We start from the raw sequence: 25,256 nt of genomic DNA, 5'->3' as shown, positions 1-25,256 counted from the left end.
GGTGTTGTAGTCACTATAATGTCAGTAAATGCAACTCAAAAGTAATCTATTGATTGTAATGTGCTTTGGAATATTGAGAAAGTCTGTTACCGTACAAATGTGAAGTCTTTTTTCTCTGCATCTCATGCTGTAGCTACATGAGACTATAAATTTACTTCAGCTGCCTAGGCCCCATGCTCAGGAATTCCCTCCCTAAACTTCTCTGATCTAGCTTTCTCCTTCTTTAACATGATCCTTAAAGCCTACTGCTTTGACCAAACATTTGGTTACCTGTCAGAATATCTCCTTATGCAACTCGGTATCAAATTGTTTGATAATGCTTCTGTGAAGGAGGCATTATAAATATTCTATATAAATGCAAGCTTCATGTTTCAGTATATCATCCAATGGTCAGTTCAAACGTGGCACTAACAGAAACTAGCAATAGGACTCCCAGTGGGGGAACTTCTGCACCAAAGTGTCAAGAAGTGCGTGTACTCCTTTAATACTCCACCTGATGGATTCCCAATCTCAGCTAGCATTCTGTCAGAGGCTACATGCTTCTTTTCTTCCCTCACACCTATTTGAGCTTTCTACCCTATAAAATGCACAAGATAGATTTTCCTCACCATAAAAATGGTATTGAAATTGTAATTTCTTGACTGGAGAATCAATGCTTTCCTGTACCTTCTGGTGGACAGACAAGAAATGGCACCAGAGACCGGCAAACAGGTCACTTGCCTGTTGTCTGAGCCAGGGATGGTGCTCAGTGCAGAAAAACTCAAGAAACAGGATAGTGAAAAGGGAGAAAATATCACAAAAATAGTCTCACCCTTACAGAATGGCTGTAACAGGTCAAAAATTACAGGTGGGTTTGTCCACATAAATGAAATTAGACTGCCTTTCTTTGTATGTACTGTCATCCATTAGAAATTGTAACTGCAATAAGTTATTTTTATGGTAAGGAACATGTTTCATCTCTAATATTATAAGGTAGGAAACATCAATAGTGCAGTTAACATTTAAAATATCATCTTTGGGACTGGCAAATATTTCCCATAAAACAAAAACATTTTCAACAGAGAATGAACAAGGGAAAACATATTTGTTTTATTCAAAGCAGGACTACAGGCTCAAGTACAAATATCAATGATGTTAACAGCTCCATTTTACACAGCTCCATTTTACACAACACATTAAGAGTCAAGGTGCACATAGCAACAAGGTACAAAAATACATTTATGTAAAGCAGTATAATGTTTGCATTGGTACTGTCATACATTGAAGCACTCGTTATAGTTATACTGGCAAACAAAACTAGAGCACTTAAAAAGTTTTTTTTAGAGCAAGTGTAACAAGGCCTGACATATGGACTGGATTGTAAAACTGTTAGAGCAAATAAAGTTCCTTTTGCACCCAGTGAACAAAATATACAATACACCTCCTATGTTTAACTGCCATCTTTTTACTCATATCATTTACAAATACACATCTAAACCATATGTTGACAAATCAAATGATTTTAAATTAGATTATGCAAACTAATTCTTGAAAGTTTTGAATTCACTTATCCAAAAAAAATCCCCTTTAAATAAACAATGTTTCTCATATTCCTGCTGAGAATTATTAGAATTAACAAATCATGATTTGCATCTATGAACAAGACAGCTTCACATACATTTGTAAATTAAGAGATAGTAGGGATTAACTGATCGCAATTTGTTTTCCAGTATATTTGAACATTGGTACTTTCTACTTTGGAATTAATGTTAAGTATAGAGACTTAAAGAACACTGAAGCTGATTCTACTGTCTCCCTGTTTCAGGGACAAGAACAATTACTGAGATGTGAGAGGGTGAAGGCAATGAGGTAGTGGCAGAAATCAGAACAATTAGTATCTGTGGCTGGTCTGTTCATTGAAAGATTTTTGCTAAAACAACATGAATTTTCCTTTTATTCTTATATATATATTTAAATTATCTTTTATATTCCTTATTTCTTTCATGATTTGGTGATCTTGAAAGTCTCTGGGTGTTTGGTACTGCCCTCCATTAATAATCCAGTTACACTCAGGATAAAATTAAATGCAAATCTCATGGATTCAATTAAATCGAGTGCAATTATTTCTTGCATTATGCCTCTACTCAAATCAACCTGTGTTCTGCTGCATTAGATCAAAAGTATTCATAACTGCCAACAGGTTGCGAGCAGAGATTCTGTTCATCCTACATTGAATTACAAGATGTTGTTAAAACTTGTTGGAGTTGTGACCTTTCACCATCAGTTTAAATCAATTTGTACATTTAAAATGGGGAATTTTGATGCGAAGTGGGGTTTATTTTAGAAAACTATTCAAGATATAGTTAAACTGCATATCTATCTTACAAATAAACAAGACATTAGAAAGGCTAGGGCAGTGGAAGTTGACTTGCACTCTCCAAACTATTTTCCAATCTCAAATAATTCTGTGGGAGCATTGTGCATTAAAAAGAGATTAAGTAATAGCATTAAGAAAAATTTTTTAAAGGAAGTTAAAAAGTGGCAAAGGGGAGGCCAAATCACTGAGTGGAGAAACTGGCAATATACAGAAACCAGTCAATAATAAAATGAAATTTTGCAATCAAGTATTTGATTCTCCCCTCCCCCCCACCAACCACCAAATTGAGACTGGTATCAATCAACTCCCGCTAGACATGTTAAATGGCACTTCACAAAAAAATTAAACTGATCTCCATGTTGATGCTGTTACAATAATAATTCTATCTTAAAGTTGAGCAGGAATCAGTTCAGTTTTGCTTCCACTTGTAATAAGCTGAATAAGACTTCCTGAGGTAGGTCTGGTTGCTTTATCAGTCCAGTTAAATAAAATTCTGGAAAAGATATACAAAATCCTCATTATATAAAACAGAATAGTTTCTTAAAACACAACAAAGGGAGATGTGCAGATTTGCCAGAGCTTCAAAATGAATTTTCTCGAGTTTTAAAATAACCCTGACTGCACCTTGCCTTCAACTTTTCTTCTGTGATTACTAAATTTCTGAGTAAGACAATGAGAGAAATGAGGGACCATGAAATATAAATTTAGTGAATCAGGCACATTTGAGGTTGACCCAGGACTACTGCACTGAATCCCTAACTCAGGAGAATTGGCAGCCCCTCAACTGACAATCTGACCAGGGAAGTTTGGGCAGTTCTGTTGGACTACTTGACAGGTCACTATGTGGTTATCAAACACTTCAGCTTGAGACAAAGGGAAAATGATTTTCCATCAGAAGTAACTATTTTCTTTTAGCCAAACAAAGCACTACACTGACTAGAAGAGTCCAATGCACAGCTCAGTCGAACCCATCCTCCAGGCAAAAGGAAATTTGGTGCTAGGAGGCAGAAGATCAAAATAAATGGGAAAAGGATAATGCATAGGACATGCCCACAATGCCGATTAAAAAGCACTTAAAAGAGCAAGGAAATGGGACTGAAGCACTCTGTGATCAGTGTGGAGAAGATAGCAGTGAGCAGTGCAACAGGCAAAACAGATCAAATGGCATCCTTATCAACCAACAACTTTGTGATTCTATGAGGCTTGTGATTCCATGCATAACAATAAAGAAGCTCTGTAAGGAAAATCTTAAAAGTTATAATGAGACATTGTCTTCAAATTCACACTAATAACAGCATGACCAAGTCAGAAGGTCCTACTACTATTACTGAATTGCACTCCAATTAAAATGGAAAGAAAACCATGGGTAGAGTGCCCTGTGATTTCACAATATGCATGACTGGTGGAAAAGGCTTCCTGTCTGTAGGACACATTTGTAAAATGTCTTCCGTTTGTTAAATTATCATTTTATATATTTTTCTATTTTTTTTTAAACCAGCCAGTTGGTGTGCATTTTATCTGGTAAAATATATGATATGCAAGTGGCCCAATTAGGCCAGAATCTAACAGGCCAGCTTCTGTAATGATGGATTCATTTTCTGTTTGTTGGGCATTGCTATATACAAGCTAGCTGCCAAGTTTGCCGACATATCAGTGCCTGCACGTCAACAGTAATCCACTGGCTGTAAAGTGCTTTGGGACATGCTATGAACCTGATGAGGTGCTACATAAATACAATTTCTTTCTAGTTTATGCACAGCTCTGCTTTACAGGAATACAAACTCTTGTGGAGCTCACAATGGAATTCAGCACTGCTAGCTCATACTGCGCTAAAAAAATTACCAGTGTCAACAGTAAGGACAAAGATATATTGCCAGGATAACTGAGCAGTACTTAATTTCAAGTACACTCTGTTTTAAGTGTGGAACTGAATTTTACTTGGGAAAGGTGTACTGGAGCTCCCTTTGTAGGGTACACTTCAATAACATAGGGGCAAATTTCCTCAGGACTTCGACCGCTCCACTGCGCGTAAATGGGGTTTCTGCTGAAGTTACAGCAAATGGAGCAGAAGCCCTAGGAAAATCACTCAAAGTGTAATGGAGATTTATTATAATTCTCAATTTGCACAGCATACTCTCAGTACACAGTATAGTCATATGTACAGACAATTACCAAAAAGGTGCAACATGAATACATTTCTATGCTAATTATAGGTAAGGGCACCTTCCAACCGTAATGCACTGGGGCTATCAGTTCATTTAAATAAGCCAGTGCCAAACCCCCTGAGAGATAATAAGTTACACTAGTTATAAATGTAGAGAAAATCCAAGTAGGTAGGCAGAAATATTTCTACCGATGCATTCTTGTGCTGAAACTATGTGAATGTGAGTGCAGACTATGTCAATACCCCTGCAGGGAAGTGCCCCTCCTCCTTTTGGAAACAGCTAGGATGGCAGGGGGTGGGGCAAGGCGGTGAACTGACAGCACAGGCTGGATTCTACCTTAGGCAGATGGGCACTTGCCACCGACGTAAAAGGTCGGTGGTGAACCCACTTCCGCCTAGCCCGGGGATCCGTCCTGTATTTTACCCGTTCCCGGGCTTTAACTGTCCCGAGGCGGGACGTCCACCCACTTGAGCGAGGAGGTCCCCCCTCAGTGAGCAGCAGATCCTAGTCCCAGCAGCGCCACCGGGAGTGGTGGCCACTGCTGGGACTGCAGCCCAGCCGACCAGGTGGAGCCAGGAGATGAATTAAGTTTGGCTTGCCTCACCAGGGAGATCAGTCCTTCCCTGGTGAGGCTGGAGTGGTCATTTGTGGGGAGGGGAGTGGGCGTCTTGGGTCCCAGGGTTGGGGGTTGGAGGTTGGGAGGCGGCGGCGGCCCTCAATCGAGCACCCTGTGCCCGACTGCCATGACAGCCCCCCACCCACCACCCCCCCCGGGCGCGGAAAGGCCGGCAGCTATCACTGGGCAGCCTTTCACATCCCTAGCATGCCCAGTTGCCATGGGCAAACTACTTGTGGAGGCAGGCGAGGGCCCTTAAGTGGCCACTTAAGAGCCTCAATAGGCCTCGGGCGGGCAGGCCATTTGCCCCCACCCAACTGCCATAAAGTTGACCGGAGGCAGGAGCAGGGCAGGTTGGCCTCTCGGAGCCTCCCGCTCAATTTTATGCTGCCCCCATCCGACCCGCTGGGACGGCGTAAAATTCAGCCCCATGAATCTGCACCCTACACCTCTGACAGCACCACAACATGAAAAATTCAATGTCTTATGTGGAACTGAGCCGCACAGACCAGGAAGGTCCTAGATTTCATTCCTAGTCTAGACTGAATTCATTGATCTCAGCTTGGGCAATGGTAAGGGCACTGTAACTGTTCCCAATGCCCTGGGCTAAGGAAGGCAAAAAACAGCATCAGTATCAGTTTTTGAAAACAATCTAGGTGATCCCTGGTAGGAAGTGTACCAGGTAAAGATAGGGTCCGACTTGGCTATGATGTCTCCCATGGTCAAATATTCTTCCAGCACTCACCATCCATGCTCATCCATGAAGATGGAAGATGCACTGAATTTGCAATTTACTTTTAAATTGCAGAATTTAAAGGGAATAGTTTATTTTGATTTTAAAAGAGAGCTCGTCAAAAAGAAGCTTATTCAAGTATTATTCTGATTAAATTTTTAAGTAGTGTAGTTACTGAAAGATTCTACTGTGGGAAAAAGATGTTGATTTCTACCATGTAACATGTTTTTAAAGAGTAAGATGTCAACTTGTGCAATAGAACACCGTGCAGTTTTATTTGATTTTCCCAGTTGCTGTCACTAATTCAAAAGTATTAATTTCTGTAAGTCAGTTTGCCATCTGCAGATGAGTCACCAAAGATAGGGAATGTCTTTCGGAAAGGTCAGCTGTCCTTCATAATATTGTGTACAATATTATTTGCTAAGCTTGATAAATAAGCCTTTCAACTGGAGCCTGGTCATTGGAACAGACAAACAAAAACCAGACAGGAGCAAACAGACGTGAAATGATTACAGACAATTGACTTAGCTGGATACTTACTCAGCAACAAATTCTAATGGTGTCCAGGAGCTGAAATCTGCATTCGGCATCGATTTCCTGTTCATCGGTGTATCCAAGGTAACACTACAAAAGAAATTAAATTGTGCTGTAAGCCCTTTGTATCACATATATGTTATGTTGCCATGGTGAAGGCCTGATAACATCAGATTGCCCAGAAATTGGCAATTTAAAAGTAAACTCATACTTCAGGCTTCCTGTGACCCATTTCAAATTGAAAATGAATTAAATTCTATTTTTCCTGCACTGCTGTTTTAGTCTGAGTTGCAAGCCCATGCATTAATTTTAAATAAAAACAAGAAATGCTGGAACCACTCAGCAGGTCTGGCAGCATTTGTGGAAAGAGAAGCAGAGTTAACGTTTCGGGTCAGCGACCCTTCATCGGAACTGCATTAATTTTATGCCAGCTTCACTTAAACCACTTGGAAAGCAGGATGAAAGCAGATTGTGATCAGTTTCTCCAACAGGACTACCTGGATATAACAGATTGAAAATCTCACTGATCCCAGACAATAAGGAAAGCTCCTCAGGAAGATGCAATATTGCAAAGATAATTTAGCAAGTGTGCTTGTCTCAATAACCACCTGCCCTTCTCAAACAAGGTGTTTCACAAGTAGGTGTAACGATAATGGACATAGAGCAAGCAAAAATGATTTGGAAATGCAATTTAAGGCCAGGCCAAAGAGATGGCTTTTAAGCAAGTTATTTTAAATGTAGAGAGTAAAGCATAGAGGTGGAGACCATCAGGGAAGCAGTTCCAGAGAGTAGGATCGAGACAGCTAAATTCAGCCTGTCACAAACAGTGGGGCAAAAGAAAGACAGACTTGTATTTATATATCGCCTTTCAAGACCTCAGCATGTCCCAAAGCACTTTACAGCCAATGAAATACTTTTTGAAGTGTAGTCACTGTTGTAATGTAGGAAACATGGCAGCTATTTATGCACAGCAAGCTGCCACAAACAACAATATGCTAATGACCAGATAATCTGTTTTTGTGATGTTCATTGAGGGATAAATATTGGCCAAAACACTAGAAATAACTCCCCTCTCTTCGATATGGTGCCACGTAATCTTTTATGTTCACCTGAGAGGGCAGACATGGCCTTGGTTTAACTTCTCATCTGAAACATGGCACCTCCAACAGTGCAGCATGCCTCAGCACTGCGCTGGAGTGTCAGCCTAGATCATATCATGGAGGGGAAGTTAAATCCAGAACCTTGTGAGTCAGAGACGAGAGTGCTACCAACCGAGCCAGAGTGGATACTCACAAGAAGGGAGGAATGTACAAAAGGACAAAGCCAGAGGTATGGGAAAGGATACAGAGTTGAAGGAGACTGCAGAGCTCAGTGGGACGAAGCCACAGAAGCATGTATACATGAGAACAAAGATTTTGAAATGAATTGGGAATTACAAAGCCAGTACAGGTTAACGAGGATGAAGATGCTGGAAAAGTACCACTTATTGGGGGTCAGGACACATGCAGCATTAATTTAAACAAGCTTCTGGACAGTAGAAGATGGAGGCGATACATGTGAGCATTGGAATAGTTGAGTACAGAAGTGGCAAAATCAGGTCCAAAGGATTGTGTGACAGAGGGGCAATGTTGCAGAGACAGAGGTAAGCCGTCATGATATGGGATAGGATATGGGGTTTAAAGCTCAGCTCAGGATCTAACAGGACACCAGTATTATGAATGGCCTAATCTAGTTTATGAAACTGTTTGGGAATGGGAATAGAATCAGTGTCAAGGGAGTGGAAATTGTGGCAGGGACTAAAAAAGATGTCTGATCTTCTTGATGTAAGCTAAAAGAAGTTGTGACTCATCCAGGATGTGATGTGGAACAAGCAGTTTGACAGCAAAGAAACAGCTGAAGTGTTAAGGAAAGTGGTGGACAGGTAGTGCTGGGTATCATCAGCATAGATGTGAAAGAGTGCCAGCCTTGCCTCAGTGGTAGCACTCTCCCACTCTGGAAACGTGAGCACAAAACGCAAGGCGGACACTCCAGTACAGTACTGGCAGAGTACTGCACTGTTGGAGGTGCCGTCTTTCTGAAGAGATCTTTCTCAGGTGGACGTAAAAGATCTCATGGCACTATTTCAAAGAACAACAAAGGAATTCTCCCTGGTGTTGTGGCCAATATTTATCCCTCAATCAATGTCATTAGAACAGATTATCTGGTCATTGTCACATTTTTGTTTTTGGGAGATTGCTGTGTGCAAATTGGCTGCCATGTTTATTATATTACAACTGTGACTACATTTCATAAGTACTTCATTGGTTATAAAGCACTTTGGAATGTCCTGACGTTATGAAAGTGTTACGAACAGATAGTTAATTTTTTTTTCTCTAAATAAATTTCTGTTTTTCCAACCACCTGTCCGTAAACAGATTAGTGATTGAATTTTCCCCTCCCTTCAACCCTGATAATAAATGACCGCAACAACAATATGGTTGTTAAAGTTAAAACAAAGTAGGGTTTATTAATACACTCAAACTCGGAAGGGGGAATAACTTCTCAGCACACAAGGAAAGGTTAAAGGCATAAAAAGGCAAGGACATTTACCAAATAGAACTATAAACTAACATGAATTTCAGTTGAAACTACAGTTCATCTTTAATTATCAGAATATCCAAACAATCTGGAGATCGCCAATTGGAAATGCCGAATGGGGAGAGGAGCTGTTGGAAATACCTCTTCTCTTGCAAATTTCTTCTTCTTTGCACTCTCTAAGGTAAATGGAGGTAGCTTAATTTGCTGAAATCACTTTTTTCTTAGACGGAGAGGAAAGTTAGCAGAAAATGGGTTTTCTTCTTGCTTCTTGCAGACTATCATTTTAATTTTCTTGCTTCTGTAGGAAAGGTCTAGAGAAGAGTGTAGAGAGAGGTGTACAGCTTCAGGCAGCTGAGGTTTCTGAACAAACTGTACCTTCAACTGCTGCAGTTTCAAATCCTGGCAGGCTGGATAGGGTGGCTCCTGGACAAGCTGTACCACATGATCTCTCGCCCCCATTTTAACAATTTGAACATAGAAGTAAAAACTTAAACATGCTGTACAAAGTAGCGATTGACATTAATGCTCAAATGCACAAAACATAATTTACAGTCAGTTCTACCCATTCATGACAATTTTCGTTGATTCTCATCTATTCACGTCAAAAGTCTCTATATAAATGCAAGTCTTTCTTTTTCCCTTTAGCTGATTCTGTGCCTGCAGCTGGTGCCAATGAGGGCAGTAATGGCTAAGGAACAGTAGTGGCCAAAACATAGATCTTTGGAAAGCTCCTGGGCATGATGGTACAGGGGAGGCAAGAGAAGCCATTGCTAAACACCTGCTAGCTGCATTTGGATAAACACTACCCAAATATTGACACAAGTCATAAGTTTCCCCCAAATTAACAAATTGAATAAAAGGGGAATTAGTTTATATTCACAAAATAAAATTGTGCACTAAAATTATAAATGACTCTAAATCTATAAATGTACAATAAAATTCAAAAGGAACAAAAAAAAAAAACCTGCAACAAAAAAAAACACACAGAAAAGCTAAACTCTGGACAGCTGCCACAAATGACCATCATTCTGTTCCCTGTTAAAACTATGGATGAAGTGCTGTTTGCATCATGACTTCACAAATTAACTACAGGCTATTCTCATTCCTATTAAAAATTTAAAAGTTGGACAACAAGGCCAGGAACCCATGTTATCCTGAGATGGAGCTCATAAACTCCAGTAAAGCCTACTTTAATCGCAAACAAAAGAATTGTGCTAATGTTACTGGACTAGTAATCCAGAGACCCAGATTAATCTCTAGAGACACATGCTCAAATTCCACCACAGCAGCTGGGGAAACGTAAATTCAATTAATTAATAAATATGGAATAAAAAGCTAGTCTCAGTAGTGATGATCATGAAACTACCGGAATATCGTAAGAACTCATCTGGTTCACTGATATCCTTCAAGGAAGCAAATCTGCTGTCTTTACCCAGTCTGGCCTACATGTGACCACAGACCTACAGTAATGTAACTGACACTTAACTGCCCTCTGAAATGGCCTAGCAAGCCACTCAGTTGTATCAAACCGCTACAGAAAAGTTGAAGAATAAAACCAGACGGACCACCTGGCATTGACCAGGGCACCAGAAGTGACAAAAGCACACTGTTATGGCCACCTGGTGTGACGTGGGTGGTTCCCATTGTTCAACCCCCCTACCTGACCACAGCCAGAGTATTTATATTAAGAGTTTAGCCCCTTGGTGTTTTATTTTTCAAATAACCAGACAGAGGCAGGTTTTCTTGTAGATTTTAAAAAACAGAAAGTCAGTTGTTTATTGATCAATATGCCTTATTCCAAAATTGACGCAACCGCATCCACTCATGCATTTGCTCGCACGCGCGCACACAAGAAACAGATAGAGAAGGGAAAGGGGAAGGTGGTTTATAGTGGGTGAAAGGTTACAAAAAACCTGTTGAATTTATTTGAGACTCAAGTTACAGGCTTGAGATGATTGTAGATTTCTCTCTTGATTGAAGGTTCTGTTGAAGATGCTGGGTCACCTCCAGCTCTCTCTGTTGTATAATGTAGATGTCAGATTTTTTCAGCAGGGCACGTGCTTTCTGGTTTGCTAGAATGCCAGCTGTTACAAGTAGCTTCACCTTCTGGATCTCTTTCTCTCTCTTTCTATCTGGCTGTCCTTTTTTTAAAAAAAGGGTAAAGCTGTGTCATTTTTCACCTCCTGTTAGTAGACACTCTGGTTTCTTCCCCATGGTGATAAAGGCCCAGGACGTGGCTATTCCACACCTCCTTTGTTTTAGAAGACATTCAATTCTGGAATGTTTCTGGGATAGGTGTAAGATGGGTTTCATTAACACCTTTTGGCTTTGAAGATTTGTCATTTGTCTTTGTCAGACTGTTTGAATACACAACAGGCTAATCCCCTTTTTACTTCGGCAGCCAGGTTGGACCATTATTCCCTTTTTAAAAAAAATAAAGGTTCTTTTTTTAAATGACAAAGTCTGTTTTTTCATAACTCTTCAGAGTTAGTCCGTGAATGTCGTATCCTCACAATTCCGAAATGTGTGACAACACCCTGCACAGTTAACCCTGCAAAGTCCTGCTCACTAACATCTGCGGACATCTGTCAAAATCAGGAAAGCTGTCCCATAGATTAGTCAAGCAACAGCCTGACATAGTCATACTCAACAAATCATACCGTACAGCCATCATCCAAGACTCCTCCATCACCATCCCTGGGTATGTCCTGTCCCACCAGCAGGACAGACCTACGAGTGGTGGCGGCATAGCGGTATACAGTCAGGACCGAGTGGCCATTGTAGTCCTCAATATTGACTCCAGACCCCATGAAGTCTCATGGCATCAGGCCGAACATGGGCAAGGGCTGATTACCACGTACCATCCTCTCTCAGCTGATGAATCACTGCTCCTCCATGTTGATCACCACTTGGAAGAAGCACTGAGGATAGCAAAGACACAGAATATACTTTGGGTGGGGGAGTTAAATATCCATCACCAAAAGTGGCTCGGTAGCACCTCTACTGGCTGGGTCCTGAAGGGCGTATCTGCCAGAATGGGCCTGTGGCATGTGGTGAGAGAAGCAACAAGAGGAAAAATCCTACTTGACCTCTCCCTCACCAATCAACTTGTTGCAGATGCAACTGTCCATAATAGTATTGGGAGGAGTGACCACACAGTCCTGGTGGAGACAAAGTCCTGCCTTCACACGGAGAACAATCTCCATTGTGCAGCGTGGCACTACCATCATGCTAAATGGGATAGATTCAGAACAGATCTAGCAAACTGGGCATCCATGAGGCACCGTGGAACATCAGCAGCAACAAAATTAATTTCAACCACAATCGGTAACCTCATGGCGCGGCATATCCCTCACTCTACCATTACCATCAAACCAGGGGACTAACTCTGGTTCAATGCAGAGTGTAGAGGAGCATGCCAGGAACAGCACCAGGCATACCTCAAAATGAGGTGCCAACCTGGTAAAGCTACAACACAGGACTCCATGCGTACTAAACAGCAGAAGCAGCACACTATAGATAGAGCCAAGTGATCCACAACCAATAGATCAGGTCAAAGCTCTGCAGTCCTGCCACATCCAGTCACGAATGGTGATGGACAATTAAGCAACTAATGGGAGAAGGAGGCTTCACAAATATCCCCATCCTCAATGGTGGTAGAGCCCAGCATGTCAATGCAAAAGATAAGGTTGAAGCATTTGCAACCATCTTCAGCCAGAAGTACTGAGTGAATGATCCATCTTGGCCTCTTTCTGAGGTCTGTGGCATCACAGATGTCAATCTTCAAACAATTCAATTCAATCCACATGATGTCAAGAAACGGCTGAAGGCACTGGATACAGCAAAGGCAATGGACCCTGACAAAATCCCTGCTTGTAGTACTGAAGACTTGTGCTCCAGAACTAGCCATGCCCCTAGTCAGCTGTTCCAGTACAGCTACAACACTGGCATCTACCCAACAATGTGGAAAATTGCCCAGCAATGCCCTGTACATTAAAAGCAGGATAAATCCAATCTGAAAAATTACTGTCCCATTCTCAATCAGCAAAGATGGAAGGTGTCATTGACAGTGCTATCAAATGGCAATTACTCAACAACAACCTGCTCACCGATGCTCAATTTGGGTTCCGACAGAGCCGCTCGACTCCAGATGTCATTAAAGCCTAGGTCCAAACATGGACAAAGGAGCTGAATTCAAGAGGTGAGGTGAGAGTGACTGCCTCTGACATCAAGGCAGCGTTTGACAGAGATAAAAACAGAAAGTGCTGGAAATATTCAACAGGTCAGGCAGCATCTGTGGAGAGAGAAGCAGAGTGAACGTTTCAGGTCTGTGACCTTTCATCAGAATACAGTGTGACATCAAGGAGCCCTAGCAAAATTGAAGTCATTAGGAATCAGACAGAAAACCATCCACTGGTTGGAGTCATACCTAGCACAAGATAGTTGTGGATGTTGGAAGCCAATCATCTCAGCCCCACAATATCACTGCAGGTGTTCCTCAGGGTAGTGTCCTAGGCCCAACCATCTTCAGTTGCTTCATCAACAATCCTCCCTCCAACACAAGGTTAAAAATGGGGATGTTTGCTGATGATTGCATAGTGTTCAGTGCCATTTGCAACTCCTCGATTCCAAGGCAATCCGTGTTCACGAGCAGCAAGATTTAGGCTTGGGCTGATAAGTGGCAAGTAACATTCCCGCAACACAAGTGCCAGGCAATGATCATCTCCAACAAGAGAGAATCTAACCAACTCTCCTTGACATTCGATGGCATTACCATCACTGAATCCCCCAACATTAACATCCTGGGGGTTACCATTGACAAGAAACTTAACAGGATCAGCCATATAAATACCGTGGCTACAAGAACAGGAATTCTGAAGCGAGTAACTCACCTTCTGACTCCCCAAAGCCAATCCACCATCTACAAGGCACAAGTCAGGATTATGACGGAATACTTTTCACTTTCCTAGATGAGTGTAGCTCCAACAACACTGAAGAAGCTCGACAGCATCCAGGATAAAGCAGACTGCTTGATCAACACCCTATCCACCACATTGAACATGTACTCAGTCTACCACCTCCATACAATGGCAGCAGTGTGTACCATCTACAAGTTGCATTGCAGCAGCTCACCAAGGCTCCTTCGACAGCGCCTTACAAATCCATGACCTCAACCACCTGGAGCTATAAGGGCAGCAGACGCATGGGAACACCACTAGCGGCAAGTTCCCCTCCAAGCCACACAGCATCCTGATTTGGAACTATATCGTCACTGGTCCCTCCCTAACAGCACTGTGGGTGTACCTAAACCACATGGACTGCATACCATCACCTTCTCAAGGGCAATTAAGGATGGGCAATAAATGCTGTCTTTGCCAGTGATGCTCAGAGAGTCATAGAGTTATACAGCACAGAAACAGGCCCTTCGGCCTATCATATCTGTGCCCACCATCAAGCACCTAACTATTCTAATCCCATTTTCCAGCACTTGGCCCGTAGCCTTGTATGCTATGGCATTTCAAGTGCTCATCTAAATACTTCTTAAATGTTGTGATGGTTCCTGCCTCTCCCACCTCTTCAAGCAGTGCGTTCCAGATTTCAACCACCCTCAGTGAATTATTTTTCCCTCAAATCCCCTCTAAACCTCCAGCCCCTTACCTTAAGTCTCTGTCCCTTGGTTATTGACCCCTTTGCTAAGGGAAAAAGTTTCTTCCTATCTATCCTATCAATGCCCTTCATAATTTTATATGTCCCATTAACTAATAAAAAAGAAAATTATGGGAGAAATGGATATCCACCGCATTGCCTATGTTTCAACAGCATAACCAAAAAACCCAGAACAGTATCAATGTGCAATTTCAGATTTGTTCAATCCTTCTTCTGTAGTGTGTATTTGCTCTCATTATCTCATCATGTGCTCTGTAGAACAGTCTTCAGGGGCGAAGGGAATTGGGGAGGTGCAAAAGAGGTCAAAGCGGGAAAAACGCAGAGATCTTGGAGAGTTGGAGGGCTCGAGAAGGTAACAGAGATGGGGAAGGGAAGGAGTGATTTCACCACTGTTGCAAGCAAGCAACCAACTAACTGCATTTATACAGCATCTTGAACAAAGGTAAATGTCCCAAGGGGCTTCACATGAGCAATTATCATCACATGGCTGAGAATTTTAATCCGGAGGTATTGGGAGACATTGACCAACATAGGTCAACGAGCAAAGAGGTGATGGACGAGTGGGGCTTTGTGCAGCATAGGATACTGGCAGCACAGTTGTAGATAAGGAAAGATTCTAGATGGGCCAAGAAGTACAAAAAAGTAATGGGCTCAGGTCAAGAGCAGCGGAGAAGCCAAAATGCTTACAAGAATGAACAGAGAGTGAATTCGGGTTACAGAGGAATAACAGATTAAAAGAGACATATTCCTGTCATAAACAAAGGACCAGAAGGAAATGAGACGAGAAAAACAAGTAGTTAAATCCCAATACATATATAACTAAAGTAATTCATTGGCATAAAGCACTTTGACAAGTCCTGAGGATATAATAAGGCATGAAATAAATAAAAGTTTGTTCTCTCATTTTTACACACACACACAAATACAGCCTTCTCAGAGAACTGTGGAATAATTAACACATTGAAAAAATATGTTTAAACAGCACTAAAACGTTTGACTCAATGCATTTTTCAAAGTTTAAAAAACATCATTAACACTCTAAATATCAGCTCTCGATCTGCTGTCATTTTACGTTCGATGCTATTATGTAAGCCAACAATAATTTTCTTCTCCAATGAGACAGTGAACATTAAGTCGAGTATATTCCTGAGAATGGTTATTATCGACACTTACGGAAGAATTGCTAGAGCAGAAGATCCAGGGGGCATTCCACTGTTCTCTTCATTTAGACTCCGACAGAGCTGATGAACAGCTGCCTTTGCCATGCCGTAGCCCACCATCCCTAAAGGAAAACAGGAGGATTTAAATTTTTTTCTTTCAGAAGGTCGTGAGTCTTTGGAATTCTCTTCCCCAAAAGGCGATGGAAGCAGAGTCTTTGAACATTTTTAAGGCAGAGGTAGATAGATTCTTGATAAGCAAGGGGGTGGAAGGTTATCGAGGGTAGGTGGAAACGTGGAGTAATCAGTTCAGCCATGAACTTACTGAATGGCGGAGCAGGCTCAAAAGGGCCGGGTGGCCAACTCCTGCTCCGAGCTCGTATGTTCATAAAATCTAAACTTTACTGCAGTTAAATACACTTCAAATGGAACAGAATCACTATTGTAAATCATTGCTTTAGAACACCCATGTACTCAAACAACAATTAGTGTTGACTTTTCAAACAGATTTTGTAGGAAATAATATTTTCTATCAAATAATATGAATGATTTCAATATAAATTTTGAACCCTATTTTCAAACTGCACAAGTACGTAGTTTTTCCACTTTGTTTTTTTCCCCCTTTGTTGAAGGCAATGACTTCAAACTTTACAACCCTACCCATACATCAGTTCCATGTCACTGTTCTTCAAGTACGAGACTGAGCAGTAACATCAGCAGGTCATTCAACAACAGGCAGCATCACAAGCAAACATTATTATGCCTTTACCAAATGTCCACACTCTCCAGCAAGAGTCACTGGTTAATAACTGGGTTGGCCACTACCTGGGGAGCAGAAAGCCTGGCTGATCTTTCCTTTCCTTAGCTTAGGGTGCCAACTACAGCACCCCTTGTGCCACCTCAAACAAGAGCAGCTAACATAGCATAAAGCAGGTAACAAGCTGGAACCTTCTTAGTTTGTACTGTTTGGTGTAATAAAATGTACATTTACTCAAAAGATCGATCAGCTGAGCCCACAAAATGCTTTTAAAAACCTAAGTATTTTATTGAATTTTCTCTTTTTATAGCATTTCTGTATGGTGCACATCTTCCCCACTCAAGAGGATAGGCTGGAGACTGTACAATCTCTACCAATGCTTCTGTAACTGACTGCTAGGGATGGCGTTCTGATTCTGTTCCCGGAACTCAGCATTCCTTCTCAGTGGCACTGTTAAGATTACAAATGCGCTGTGCTGGGATATCACTGTAATGAACTAACATTCTTAATTATGTAAAAGCAAAATACTGCGGATGCTGGAAATCTGAAACAAAAACAAGAAATGCTGGAATCACTCGGCAGGTCTGGCAGCATCTGTGGAAAGAGAAGCAGAGTTAACGTTTCGGGTCAGTGACCCTACTTCGGAACTGACAAATATTAGAAATGTCACAGATTATAAGCAAGTGAGGTGGGGGTGGGGCAAGAGATAACAAAGGAGAAGGTGCAGATTGGACCAGGCCACATAGCTGACCAAAAGGTCATGGAGCAAAGGCAAACAATATGTTAATGGTGTGTTGAAAGACAAAGCATTAGTACAGATTACGTGTGAATTCAGTGTATTCACACCTAATCTGTACTAATGCTTTGTCTTTCAACACACCATTAACATATTGTTTGCCTTTGCTCCATGACCTTTTGGTCAGCTATGTGGCCTGGTCCAATCTGCACCTTCTCCTTTGTTATCTCTTGCCCCACCCCCACCTCACTTGCTTATAATCTGTGACATTTCTAATATTTTTCAGTTCCGAAGAAGGGTCACTGACCCGAAACGTTAACTCTGCTTCTCTTTCCACAGATGCTGCCAGACCTGCCGAGTGATTCCAGCATTTCTTGTTTTTGATTCTTAATTATGTGCTCCAGCACACTGGAGCGAAAAGCAATTCACCATTAGCGTAGTGCCACAATCTATATTTTTTTCACCAAGTGTAATTGGTACAATAATCAGCTCCCAAAACAGAACAAAAAGTTGGTAGTTTTGAAAATGTGTGCTAAAACGTTAATCAAGGTTTATTTGACATATAGGCAAAAAAGTCAAAAATATGCATTTATTTTAGTACTTCTAATATTAATGAAAACAATTCAGAGCATAACAAAGCAGAGAATAGTTGTAGCCATTCAGCCCTCGAGCCTGTTCCGCCATTCAAGTGAATCATGGCTGATCTAACCATGCAGTGAAGGAGGCTATAGTAAAATAAATTAGGCGAGGGAAGAAAAGGAAAGAGACCAAATGACACTATTAAAGAGAAGGATTTGGGAACCTTTTGAACACCTGCATTAAGTTAGCCCTCACCTGACATTAAGTGCACAGACGAGAGAGCGGATTCAACAGGGAAATGCCAGTTTTGAGCTATATTTACAACTGAGCACATAAGAACTTTGTCCCTGCTAATCCCCAATCTGTTCCCATTCAATTTCACTTTATTTCATTCAATCAAGAGTGGGAAGATCAATCATTTTTCTTTTCATTTTTAAATCTTAATATATCAAAACCATCCTGAATACAGTTTTCTTTTTTGACAGATCATTTTAGTGAATGCTCCTGAAATCAAGAATAAACATTGAAAATGATTACAGAATCCAATAACTAGTATTAAGGTTTACTAGTATATAGATGCTGATTTTATTCTTGGTTGGCCATCAGAAATCTGTGCAAGACCACCCACACCATGAGGAAATAGTTGACTATCCTTATACCTTCTATACCCAATAGCCTGACTAAGACTAGCAACCCACAACACACAGAATCACCAAGCATATTTAATCCTTTTACAAGTTCACACTATTTTAACCAGTCTCAATAGATTTGTTGCAAAACTTCACAAGGTTAAAATCCAGCTGTTTATTCACACAATATATTTGAAATATGGTCAGCGTAGTCACAATCGTTACAGCACAGGAGGCCATTCAGCCATCGTGTCTGCACCGGCTGTCCTAATGAGCACTCCACCAAGTGCCATTCCCCTGCCTTCTCCCCGTAACCCTGTACATTCTTCCTTATCATAGAACAGTCTAATTCCCTTTTGAATGCTTCAATTGAAACCTGCCTCCACCACACTCTCAGACCTTAACTGCTCGCGGCATGAAAATGTTTTTTCTCATGTCACTTTTGCTTCTTTAATTTAAATCTGTGCCCTCTCGTTCTTGATCCTTTCACAAGTGCGAACAGTTTCTCTCTATCTACTCCATCCAGACCCCTCATGATTTTGAATACCTCTATCAAATCTCCTCTCAGCCTTCTCTTCTCCAAGGAGGACAGTCTCCAATCTATCTTCATAACTGAAGTTCCTCATCCCTGGAGCCATTCTCGTAAATCTCTTCTGCACCCTCTCTAATGCCTTCACATCCTTCCCAAAGTGCAGCGTCCAGAACTGAATGCAATACTCCAGAGCGGAGGCCAAATTAGTGTCTTATATAAGTTCAACATAACATCCTTGCTCTTGTACTCTACACCCCTATTAATAAAGCCCAGGATACTGTATGCTTTATTAACTGCTCTCTCAACCTGTCCTGCCACCTTCTATGTCTTATGCACATATACACCCAGGTCCCTCCGCTCTTGCACCCACTTTAGAGTTGTACCCTTGATTTTATATCGTCTCTCCATGTTTTTCCTACCATAATGAATGACTTCACATTTCTTCGCATTGTTCTTCATCTGCCAGCTGTCTGCCCATTCCACCAACTTGTCTATGTCCTTTTGAAGTTCTACACTATCCTCCTCACAGTTCACAATGTTTCCAAGTTTCCTATCATCCGCAAACTTTGAAATTGTGCCCCGTACACCATCTTTTTCTTCTCTTCTTCTTTGGCCTCCATATCTCGAGAGGCAATGGGTAAGCGCCTGGAGGTGGTCAGTGGTTTGTGGAGCAGCGCCTGGAGTGGCTATAAAGGCCAATTCTGGAGTGACAGGCTCTTCCACAGGTGCTGCAGAGAAATTTGTTTGTCGGGGCTGTTACACAGTTGGCTCTCCCCTTGCGCTTCTGTCTTTTTTCTTGCCAACTGCTAAGTCTTTTCGATTCGCCACACTTTAGCCCCGCCTTTATGGCTGCCCACCAGCTCTGGCGAACGCTGGTAACTGACTCCCACGACTTGTGATCAATGTCACAGGACTTCATGTCGTGTTTGCAGACGTCTTTAAAACGGAGACATGGACGGCCGGTGGGTCTGATACCAGTGGCGAGCTTGCTGTACAATGTGTCTTTGGGGATCCTGCCATCTTCCATGCGGCTCACATGGCCAAGCCATCTCAAGCGCCGCTGACTCAGTAGTGTGTATAAGCTGGGGATGTTGGCCGTCTCGAGGACTTCTGTGTTGGAGATACAGTCCTGCCACCTGATGCCAAGTATTCTCCGGAGACAGCGAAGATGGAATGAATTGAGACGTCGCTCTTGGCTGACATACGTTGTCCAGACCTCGCTGTCATAGAGCAAGGTACTGAGGACACAGGCTTGATACACGCTGACTTTTGTGTTCCGTGTCAGTGCGCCATTTTCCCACACTCTCTTGGCCAGTCTGGACATAGCAGTGGAAGCCTTTCCCATGCGCTTGTTGATTTCTGCATCTAGAGACAGGTTACTGGTGATAGTTGAGCCCAGGTAGGTGAACTCTTGAACCACTTCCAGAGCGTGGTCGCCAATATTGATGGATGGAGCATTTCTGACGTCCTGTCCCATGATGTTCGTTTTCTTGAGGCTGATGGTTAGGCCAAATTCGTTGCAGGCAGCCGCAAACCTGTCGATGAGACTCTGCAGACACTCTTCAGTGTGAGATGTTAAAGCAGCATCGTCAGCAAAGAGGAGTTCCCTGATGAGGACTTTCCGTACTTTGGACTTCGCTCTTAGACTAGGTAATTAATAAATAACATGAAAAGAAAGGGTCCCAACACTGACCCCTGGGGAACTCCACTACAAACCTTCCTCCAGCCCGAAAAACATCCATTAAACACTACTCTTTGTTTCCCGTCACTCAGCCAATTCCGTATCCATGTTGCTACCGTCCCTTTTATTCCTTGAGCTATAACCTTGCTCACAAGTCTTTTGTGCGGCACTGTATCAAACGCCGTTTGGAAGTCCTTGTACACATCAACAGCATTGCCCTCATCAACCCTCTCTGTTACCTCTTCAAAAAACTCCAGCAAGTTAACTCAACATGATTTTCCCTTAAGAAATCCATGCTGGCTTTAATTAACCCGTATTTGTCCATCTGACTATCAATTTTGTACCGAATTACTCTTTCTAGAATTTCCCCATTACACTGAAGTTAAACTGACTGGCCTGTAGTTGATGGGCTTATCTTTATATCCTTTTTTGAACAAGGGTGTAAATGTTTGCAATTCTCCAGTCCTCTGGCACTACCCCCAAGTCTAAGGAAAACTGTAAAATTTTGGTCAGTGCCTCCGCAATTTCCACGTTCACTTCCCTCAGTATCCTCGGATTCATCTCATCAGGTCCTGGTGCCTTATCCATTTTTTAAGTACAGACAGCCTATCCAATACCTCCTCATTATCATTTTTAAACCCTTCTAGCGTATGAATAACCTCCTCTTTCACCATTGCCTGGGTTGCATCTTCTTCCCTAGTAAAGACAGAGGCAAAGTATTCATTTAATACCTCAGCTATGCCCTCTGGCTCCATGAGCAATTCCCCTTTTTGGTCTCTAAACAGCCCACTCCTCCTTTTACTATTTATATGTCTATAGAAAACTTTGGGATTCCCTTTTATGTTAACTGCCAGTCTCTTTTCATACTCTCTCTCCGCTTCTCTTATTTGCTTTTTCACTTCTCCTCTGAACCTTCTATATTCAGCCTGGTTCTCAACAGTATTTTCTACCTGCATCTGTCGTAAGCACACTTTTTCTTCTTTGTCTTCATCTCTATCTCTTTTGTCATCCAGGGAGCTCTGGATTTGTTTACCCTACCTTTCCCCTTTGAGGGAACATACCTTGACTGTGCCTGAACTCTCTCTTCCTTGAAGGTAGCCCATTGTGCAGCTACCGTTTTGCCTTCCAACCTTGGACTCCAATTTATCCGTCCCAGATCCGTTCTTACCCCATTGAGGTTGGCCTTCCCCCAGTTAATTATTCTTATTCTGATTGTTCTTTGTCCTTTTCCAGAGTCAGCCTAAACCTTTCCAATCAATTGATCACTATCCCCTAAATGTCACCTACTGACACTTGATCCACTTGGCCCACCTCATTCCCAAGAACCAGGTCTAACAGTGCCTCCTTTCTCGTTGGACGAGAAACATACTGCTGTAGAGAGTTTTCCTAAACACACAGTAGGAACTCTTGACCCTCATTGGCCTTTTCACTATTACTATCTCAGTCTATGGGAATGAGGAAATGGCAGAGGCATTGAACAAATATTTTGTGTCTGTCTTCACAGTAGAAGACACAAGTTCCATAACAGAAATACACAGTAACCTTGGGGCTAAAAAGAGTGAGAAATTAAGGAACTTCATATCAGCAGAAAAAAAGTATTGGAGAAACTTAAGGGACTAAAAACCGACAAATCTCCAGGACCTGATGGCCTCCACCCTAGGGTTCTAAAAGAGATGGCTGCAGATATAGTGGATGCACTAGGTATGATTTTCCAAAATTCCTTAGATTCAGGAACGGTCCCATCAATTGGAAGTTGGCAAATGTTACACCGCTTTTCAATAAGGTTAATTGGCAAGATAAGGACTCATGGAGTTGGGAGTAATATATTAGCGTGGATCGATGACTGGTTAACAGACAGGAAGCAACGAGTAGGCATAAACGGAGCATTTTCAAGTTGACAGGCAGTAAATAATGGATCAGTGCTGGGCCTCAACTATTTACATTCTATATTAATGACTTAGATGAAGAGACAGAGAGTAATGCATCTAAGATTGCTGACAATACAAAAGTAGGTGGAAAGGTAAGCTGTGGGGAGGACACAGAGGCTGCAAAGAGATATAGATAAGTTACATGAGTGGGCAACAAGGTGGCAGATGAAGTATAATGTAGGGAAGTGTGAAGTTATGCACTTTGGTTGTAAGAATAGAAAAGCAGAATTTTTTTTTTTAAAAAGGTGTGAAACTTGTAAGTGTTGATGTTCAGAGAGACTTGGATGTGCTTGTACAAGGAACACAGAAAGCTCACATGCAGGTACAGCAAGCAATTAAGGCGGCAAATGGCATGTTGACGTTTATCATAAGGGGATTGGAGTACAGAAATAAGGAAGTATTGCTACAATTGCACAGGGCTTTGGTGAGACCGCATCTGGAATACTGTGTGCAGTTTTGGTTTCCACATTTAAGAAAGGATAGACTCACATTGGAAGCAGTGCAGCGAAGGTTCACTAGATTAGTCCCTGGGGTGACAGACTAAGTAAATTGGGTCTGTAGTCTCTGGAGTTTAGAAAGAACGAGAGGTGATCTCATTGAAACATATAAGATTCTAAAGGGGCTGGATTGGGTAGACAGAGATTATTTCCGCTGGTCGGGGAATCTAAAACACGGGGGCACAGCCTCAGGACAAGGAACTGATTATTTAGGACTGAGATGAAGAGAAATTACTTCACCCAAAGGGTTGTGAATCTTTGTAATTCTCTACTCCAGAGGGTTGTGGATGCTCCATCATTAAATACATTTAAGACTGGGATAGACAGATTTTGGTCTCAGGCAATCAAGGGATATGTGGCAAGTGGGTGGGAAAGTGGAGTTGAATCCTAAGATCAGCCATGATCATTTTGATGGTGGAACAGGCTCAATGAGCCATATGGTCTACTCCTGCTCCTATTTCTTGTGTTCTATGTTTGGATAATTAAAGTCCCCCATTATAACTACCTTGCACCTCCCCCCTGTAATTTCCTTACAAATGTGTTTCTCTACGTCCTTCCCACTAGCTGGTGGCCTATAGACAACACCAAGCAATGTAACTGCACCTTTTTTGTTCCTTATCTCTAGCCAAATTGATGCTGTCCTCAGTCCCTCTGGGACATCCTTTTTCTCCAGCACTGTAATGCTCTCCTTAATCAATACCATTCTCCCCTTTATTTCCCTTTCCTATCTTTCCTGAACACCTTGTATCCAGGAATATTTAACACCCAGTCCTGCCCTTCTTTGAGCCAGGACTCTGTTACAGGCCCAACATCATATTTTCACATGTCAATCTGCACCTGTAACTCACCAAACTTAGTAGCAACACTCTATGCATTCACATACATGCACATTAACCCTGGTTTAGACTTTATTATTTTCTCCCTTACTCTTGACTCCACCTGATAGCTAGCACTAGGATAGGGAATAGTAAGTTATCTCTCCCAGTATTCTGTGCACCTTGGTATTCCTCTCTGATATTTTCTCCTGGTTCCCACACCCCTGACTAGTTAGTTTAAACCCTCCCCAAAAGCACTAGCAAATCTCCAGCAAGGAAATTTATCTTAGCTCTGTTCAGGAGTAACCTATCCAGCCTGTTCAGGGCCCACCTTCTCCAGCATTGGTCCCATGTGTCCCAGGAATCTAAAGCCCTCCCTCCTGCACCATCTTTCCAGCCACGCAATCATCTGCGCGATCCTCCTATTTCTATACTCACTCGAGCGTGGTACTGGAAGTAATCCAGAGATTACTACTTATGAGGTACTGCTTGCTAATTTTTTACCGAGCTCACTAAATTCTTTCTGCAGGACCACAACCCTCTTCCTACCTATGTCCTTCATACCAATGAGGACCATGGCTGCTGGCTGTTCACCCCCCACTCCCCAGTGCTCTGCAGCCATTCAGTGACATCCTTGAATCCTGGCACCAGGGAGGCAACACACCATCCTGGATTCACATCTGCACAGAAATACCTGTCTATTCCCCTGACTATCAAATCTCCTATCACTATTGCTCTTTCAGTATTCTTTGTGCCACCCTGTGCAGCTGAGCCAGCCGTGGTGCCATGGCCTTGGCTCTGGCTGCACTCCCCAGATGACCCATCACTTTCCTCAGTATTCAGAACTGAATACCTGTTGGAGAGTGAGACGCATTCAGACGCATCAATTCCTGCTCTACCTGCCTGTTTCTTCATGACAGTCTGGCGGTCACCCAATCTCTCTCTCCCTGCATACTCTTAAGGTGTGAGATGACCACATCTATAAATGTGCGATCCACGAAGCTCTCAACCTCACGGATGCACTGCAGTGACGCCAGCTGCTGCAACTGACAACACTTCCTGCAGATATTGTTATCCAGGACACGAGAAGTTACCTGGAGTTCCCACAAAGCACAGGATGTGCACTCTAGAGGTTGGAGCAGCCCTGTCATCCTGTTAGTTAATAACCTTTCTATTGCTAATAGACCTTACTACTGCTAATAAACCTTTACCAATACTAATAAATCTTACTACTAATAAAACCTACAATACTTAATACACCTTACTAGTAGTAATAAACCTAACCTTAAAAAAGATA

At 42.1% G+C, this 25,256-nt stretch overlaps 1 protein-coding gene across 1 annotated transcript in view; it reads right to left on the bottom strand.

Annotated features, from left to right (window-relative positions):
• Window positions 1-1,065: 1,065 nt before the first annotated feature.
• Window positions 1,066-25,256, bottom strand: part of LOC137373063 (dihydropteridine reductase-like) — a 30,446-nt gene continuing 6,255 nt past the window's right edge. Inside the window, exons 5-7 of the mRNA XM_068037853.1 lie at window positions 15,822-15,930; window positions 6,411-6,494; window positions 1,066-2,849 (exon numbers count right to left, since the gene is read on the bottom strand). Of these exons, the coding sequence (XP_067893954.1) occupies window positions 2,744-2,849; window positions 6,411-6,494; window positions 15,822-15,930 (299 nt within the window). The 3' untranslated portion in view covers window positions 1,066-2,743. The remainder of the gene's footprint in view (window positions 2,850-6,410; window positions 6,495-15,821; window positions 15,931-25,256) is intronic.

This window comes from Heterodontus francisci, chromosome 1, assembly GCF_036365525.1.
Source record: "Heterodontus francisci isolate sHetFra1 chromosome 1, sHetFra1.hap1, whole genome shotgun sequence".
NCBI lineage: Eukaryota > Metazoa > Chordata > Chondrichthyes > Heterodontiformes > Heterodontidae > Heterodontus > Heterodontus francisci.
Note: the sequence above shows the minus strand (reverse complement) of the source record. Positions and strands in the feature narration are given on the sequence as shown.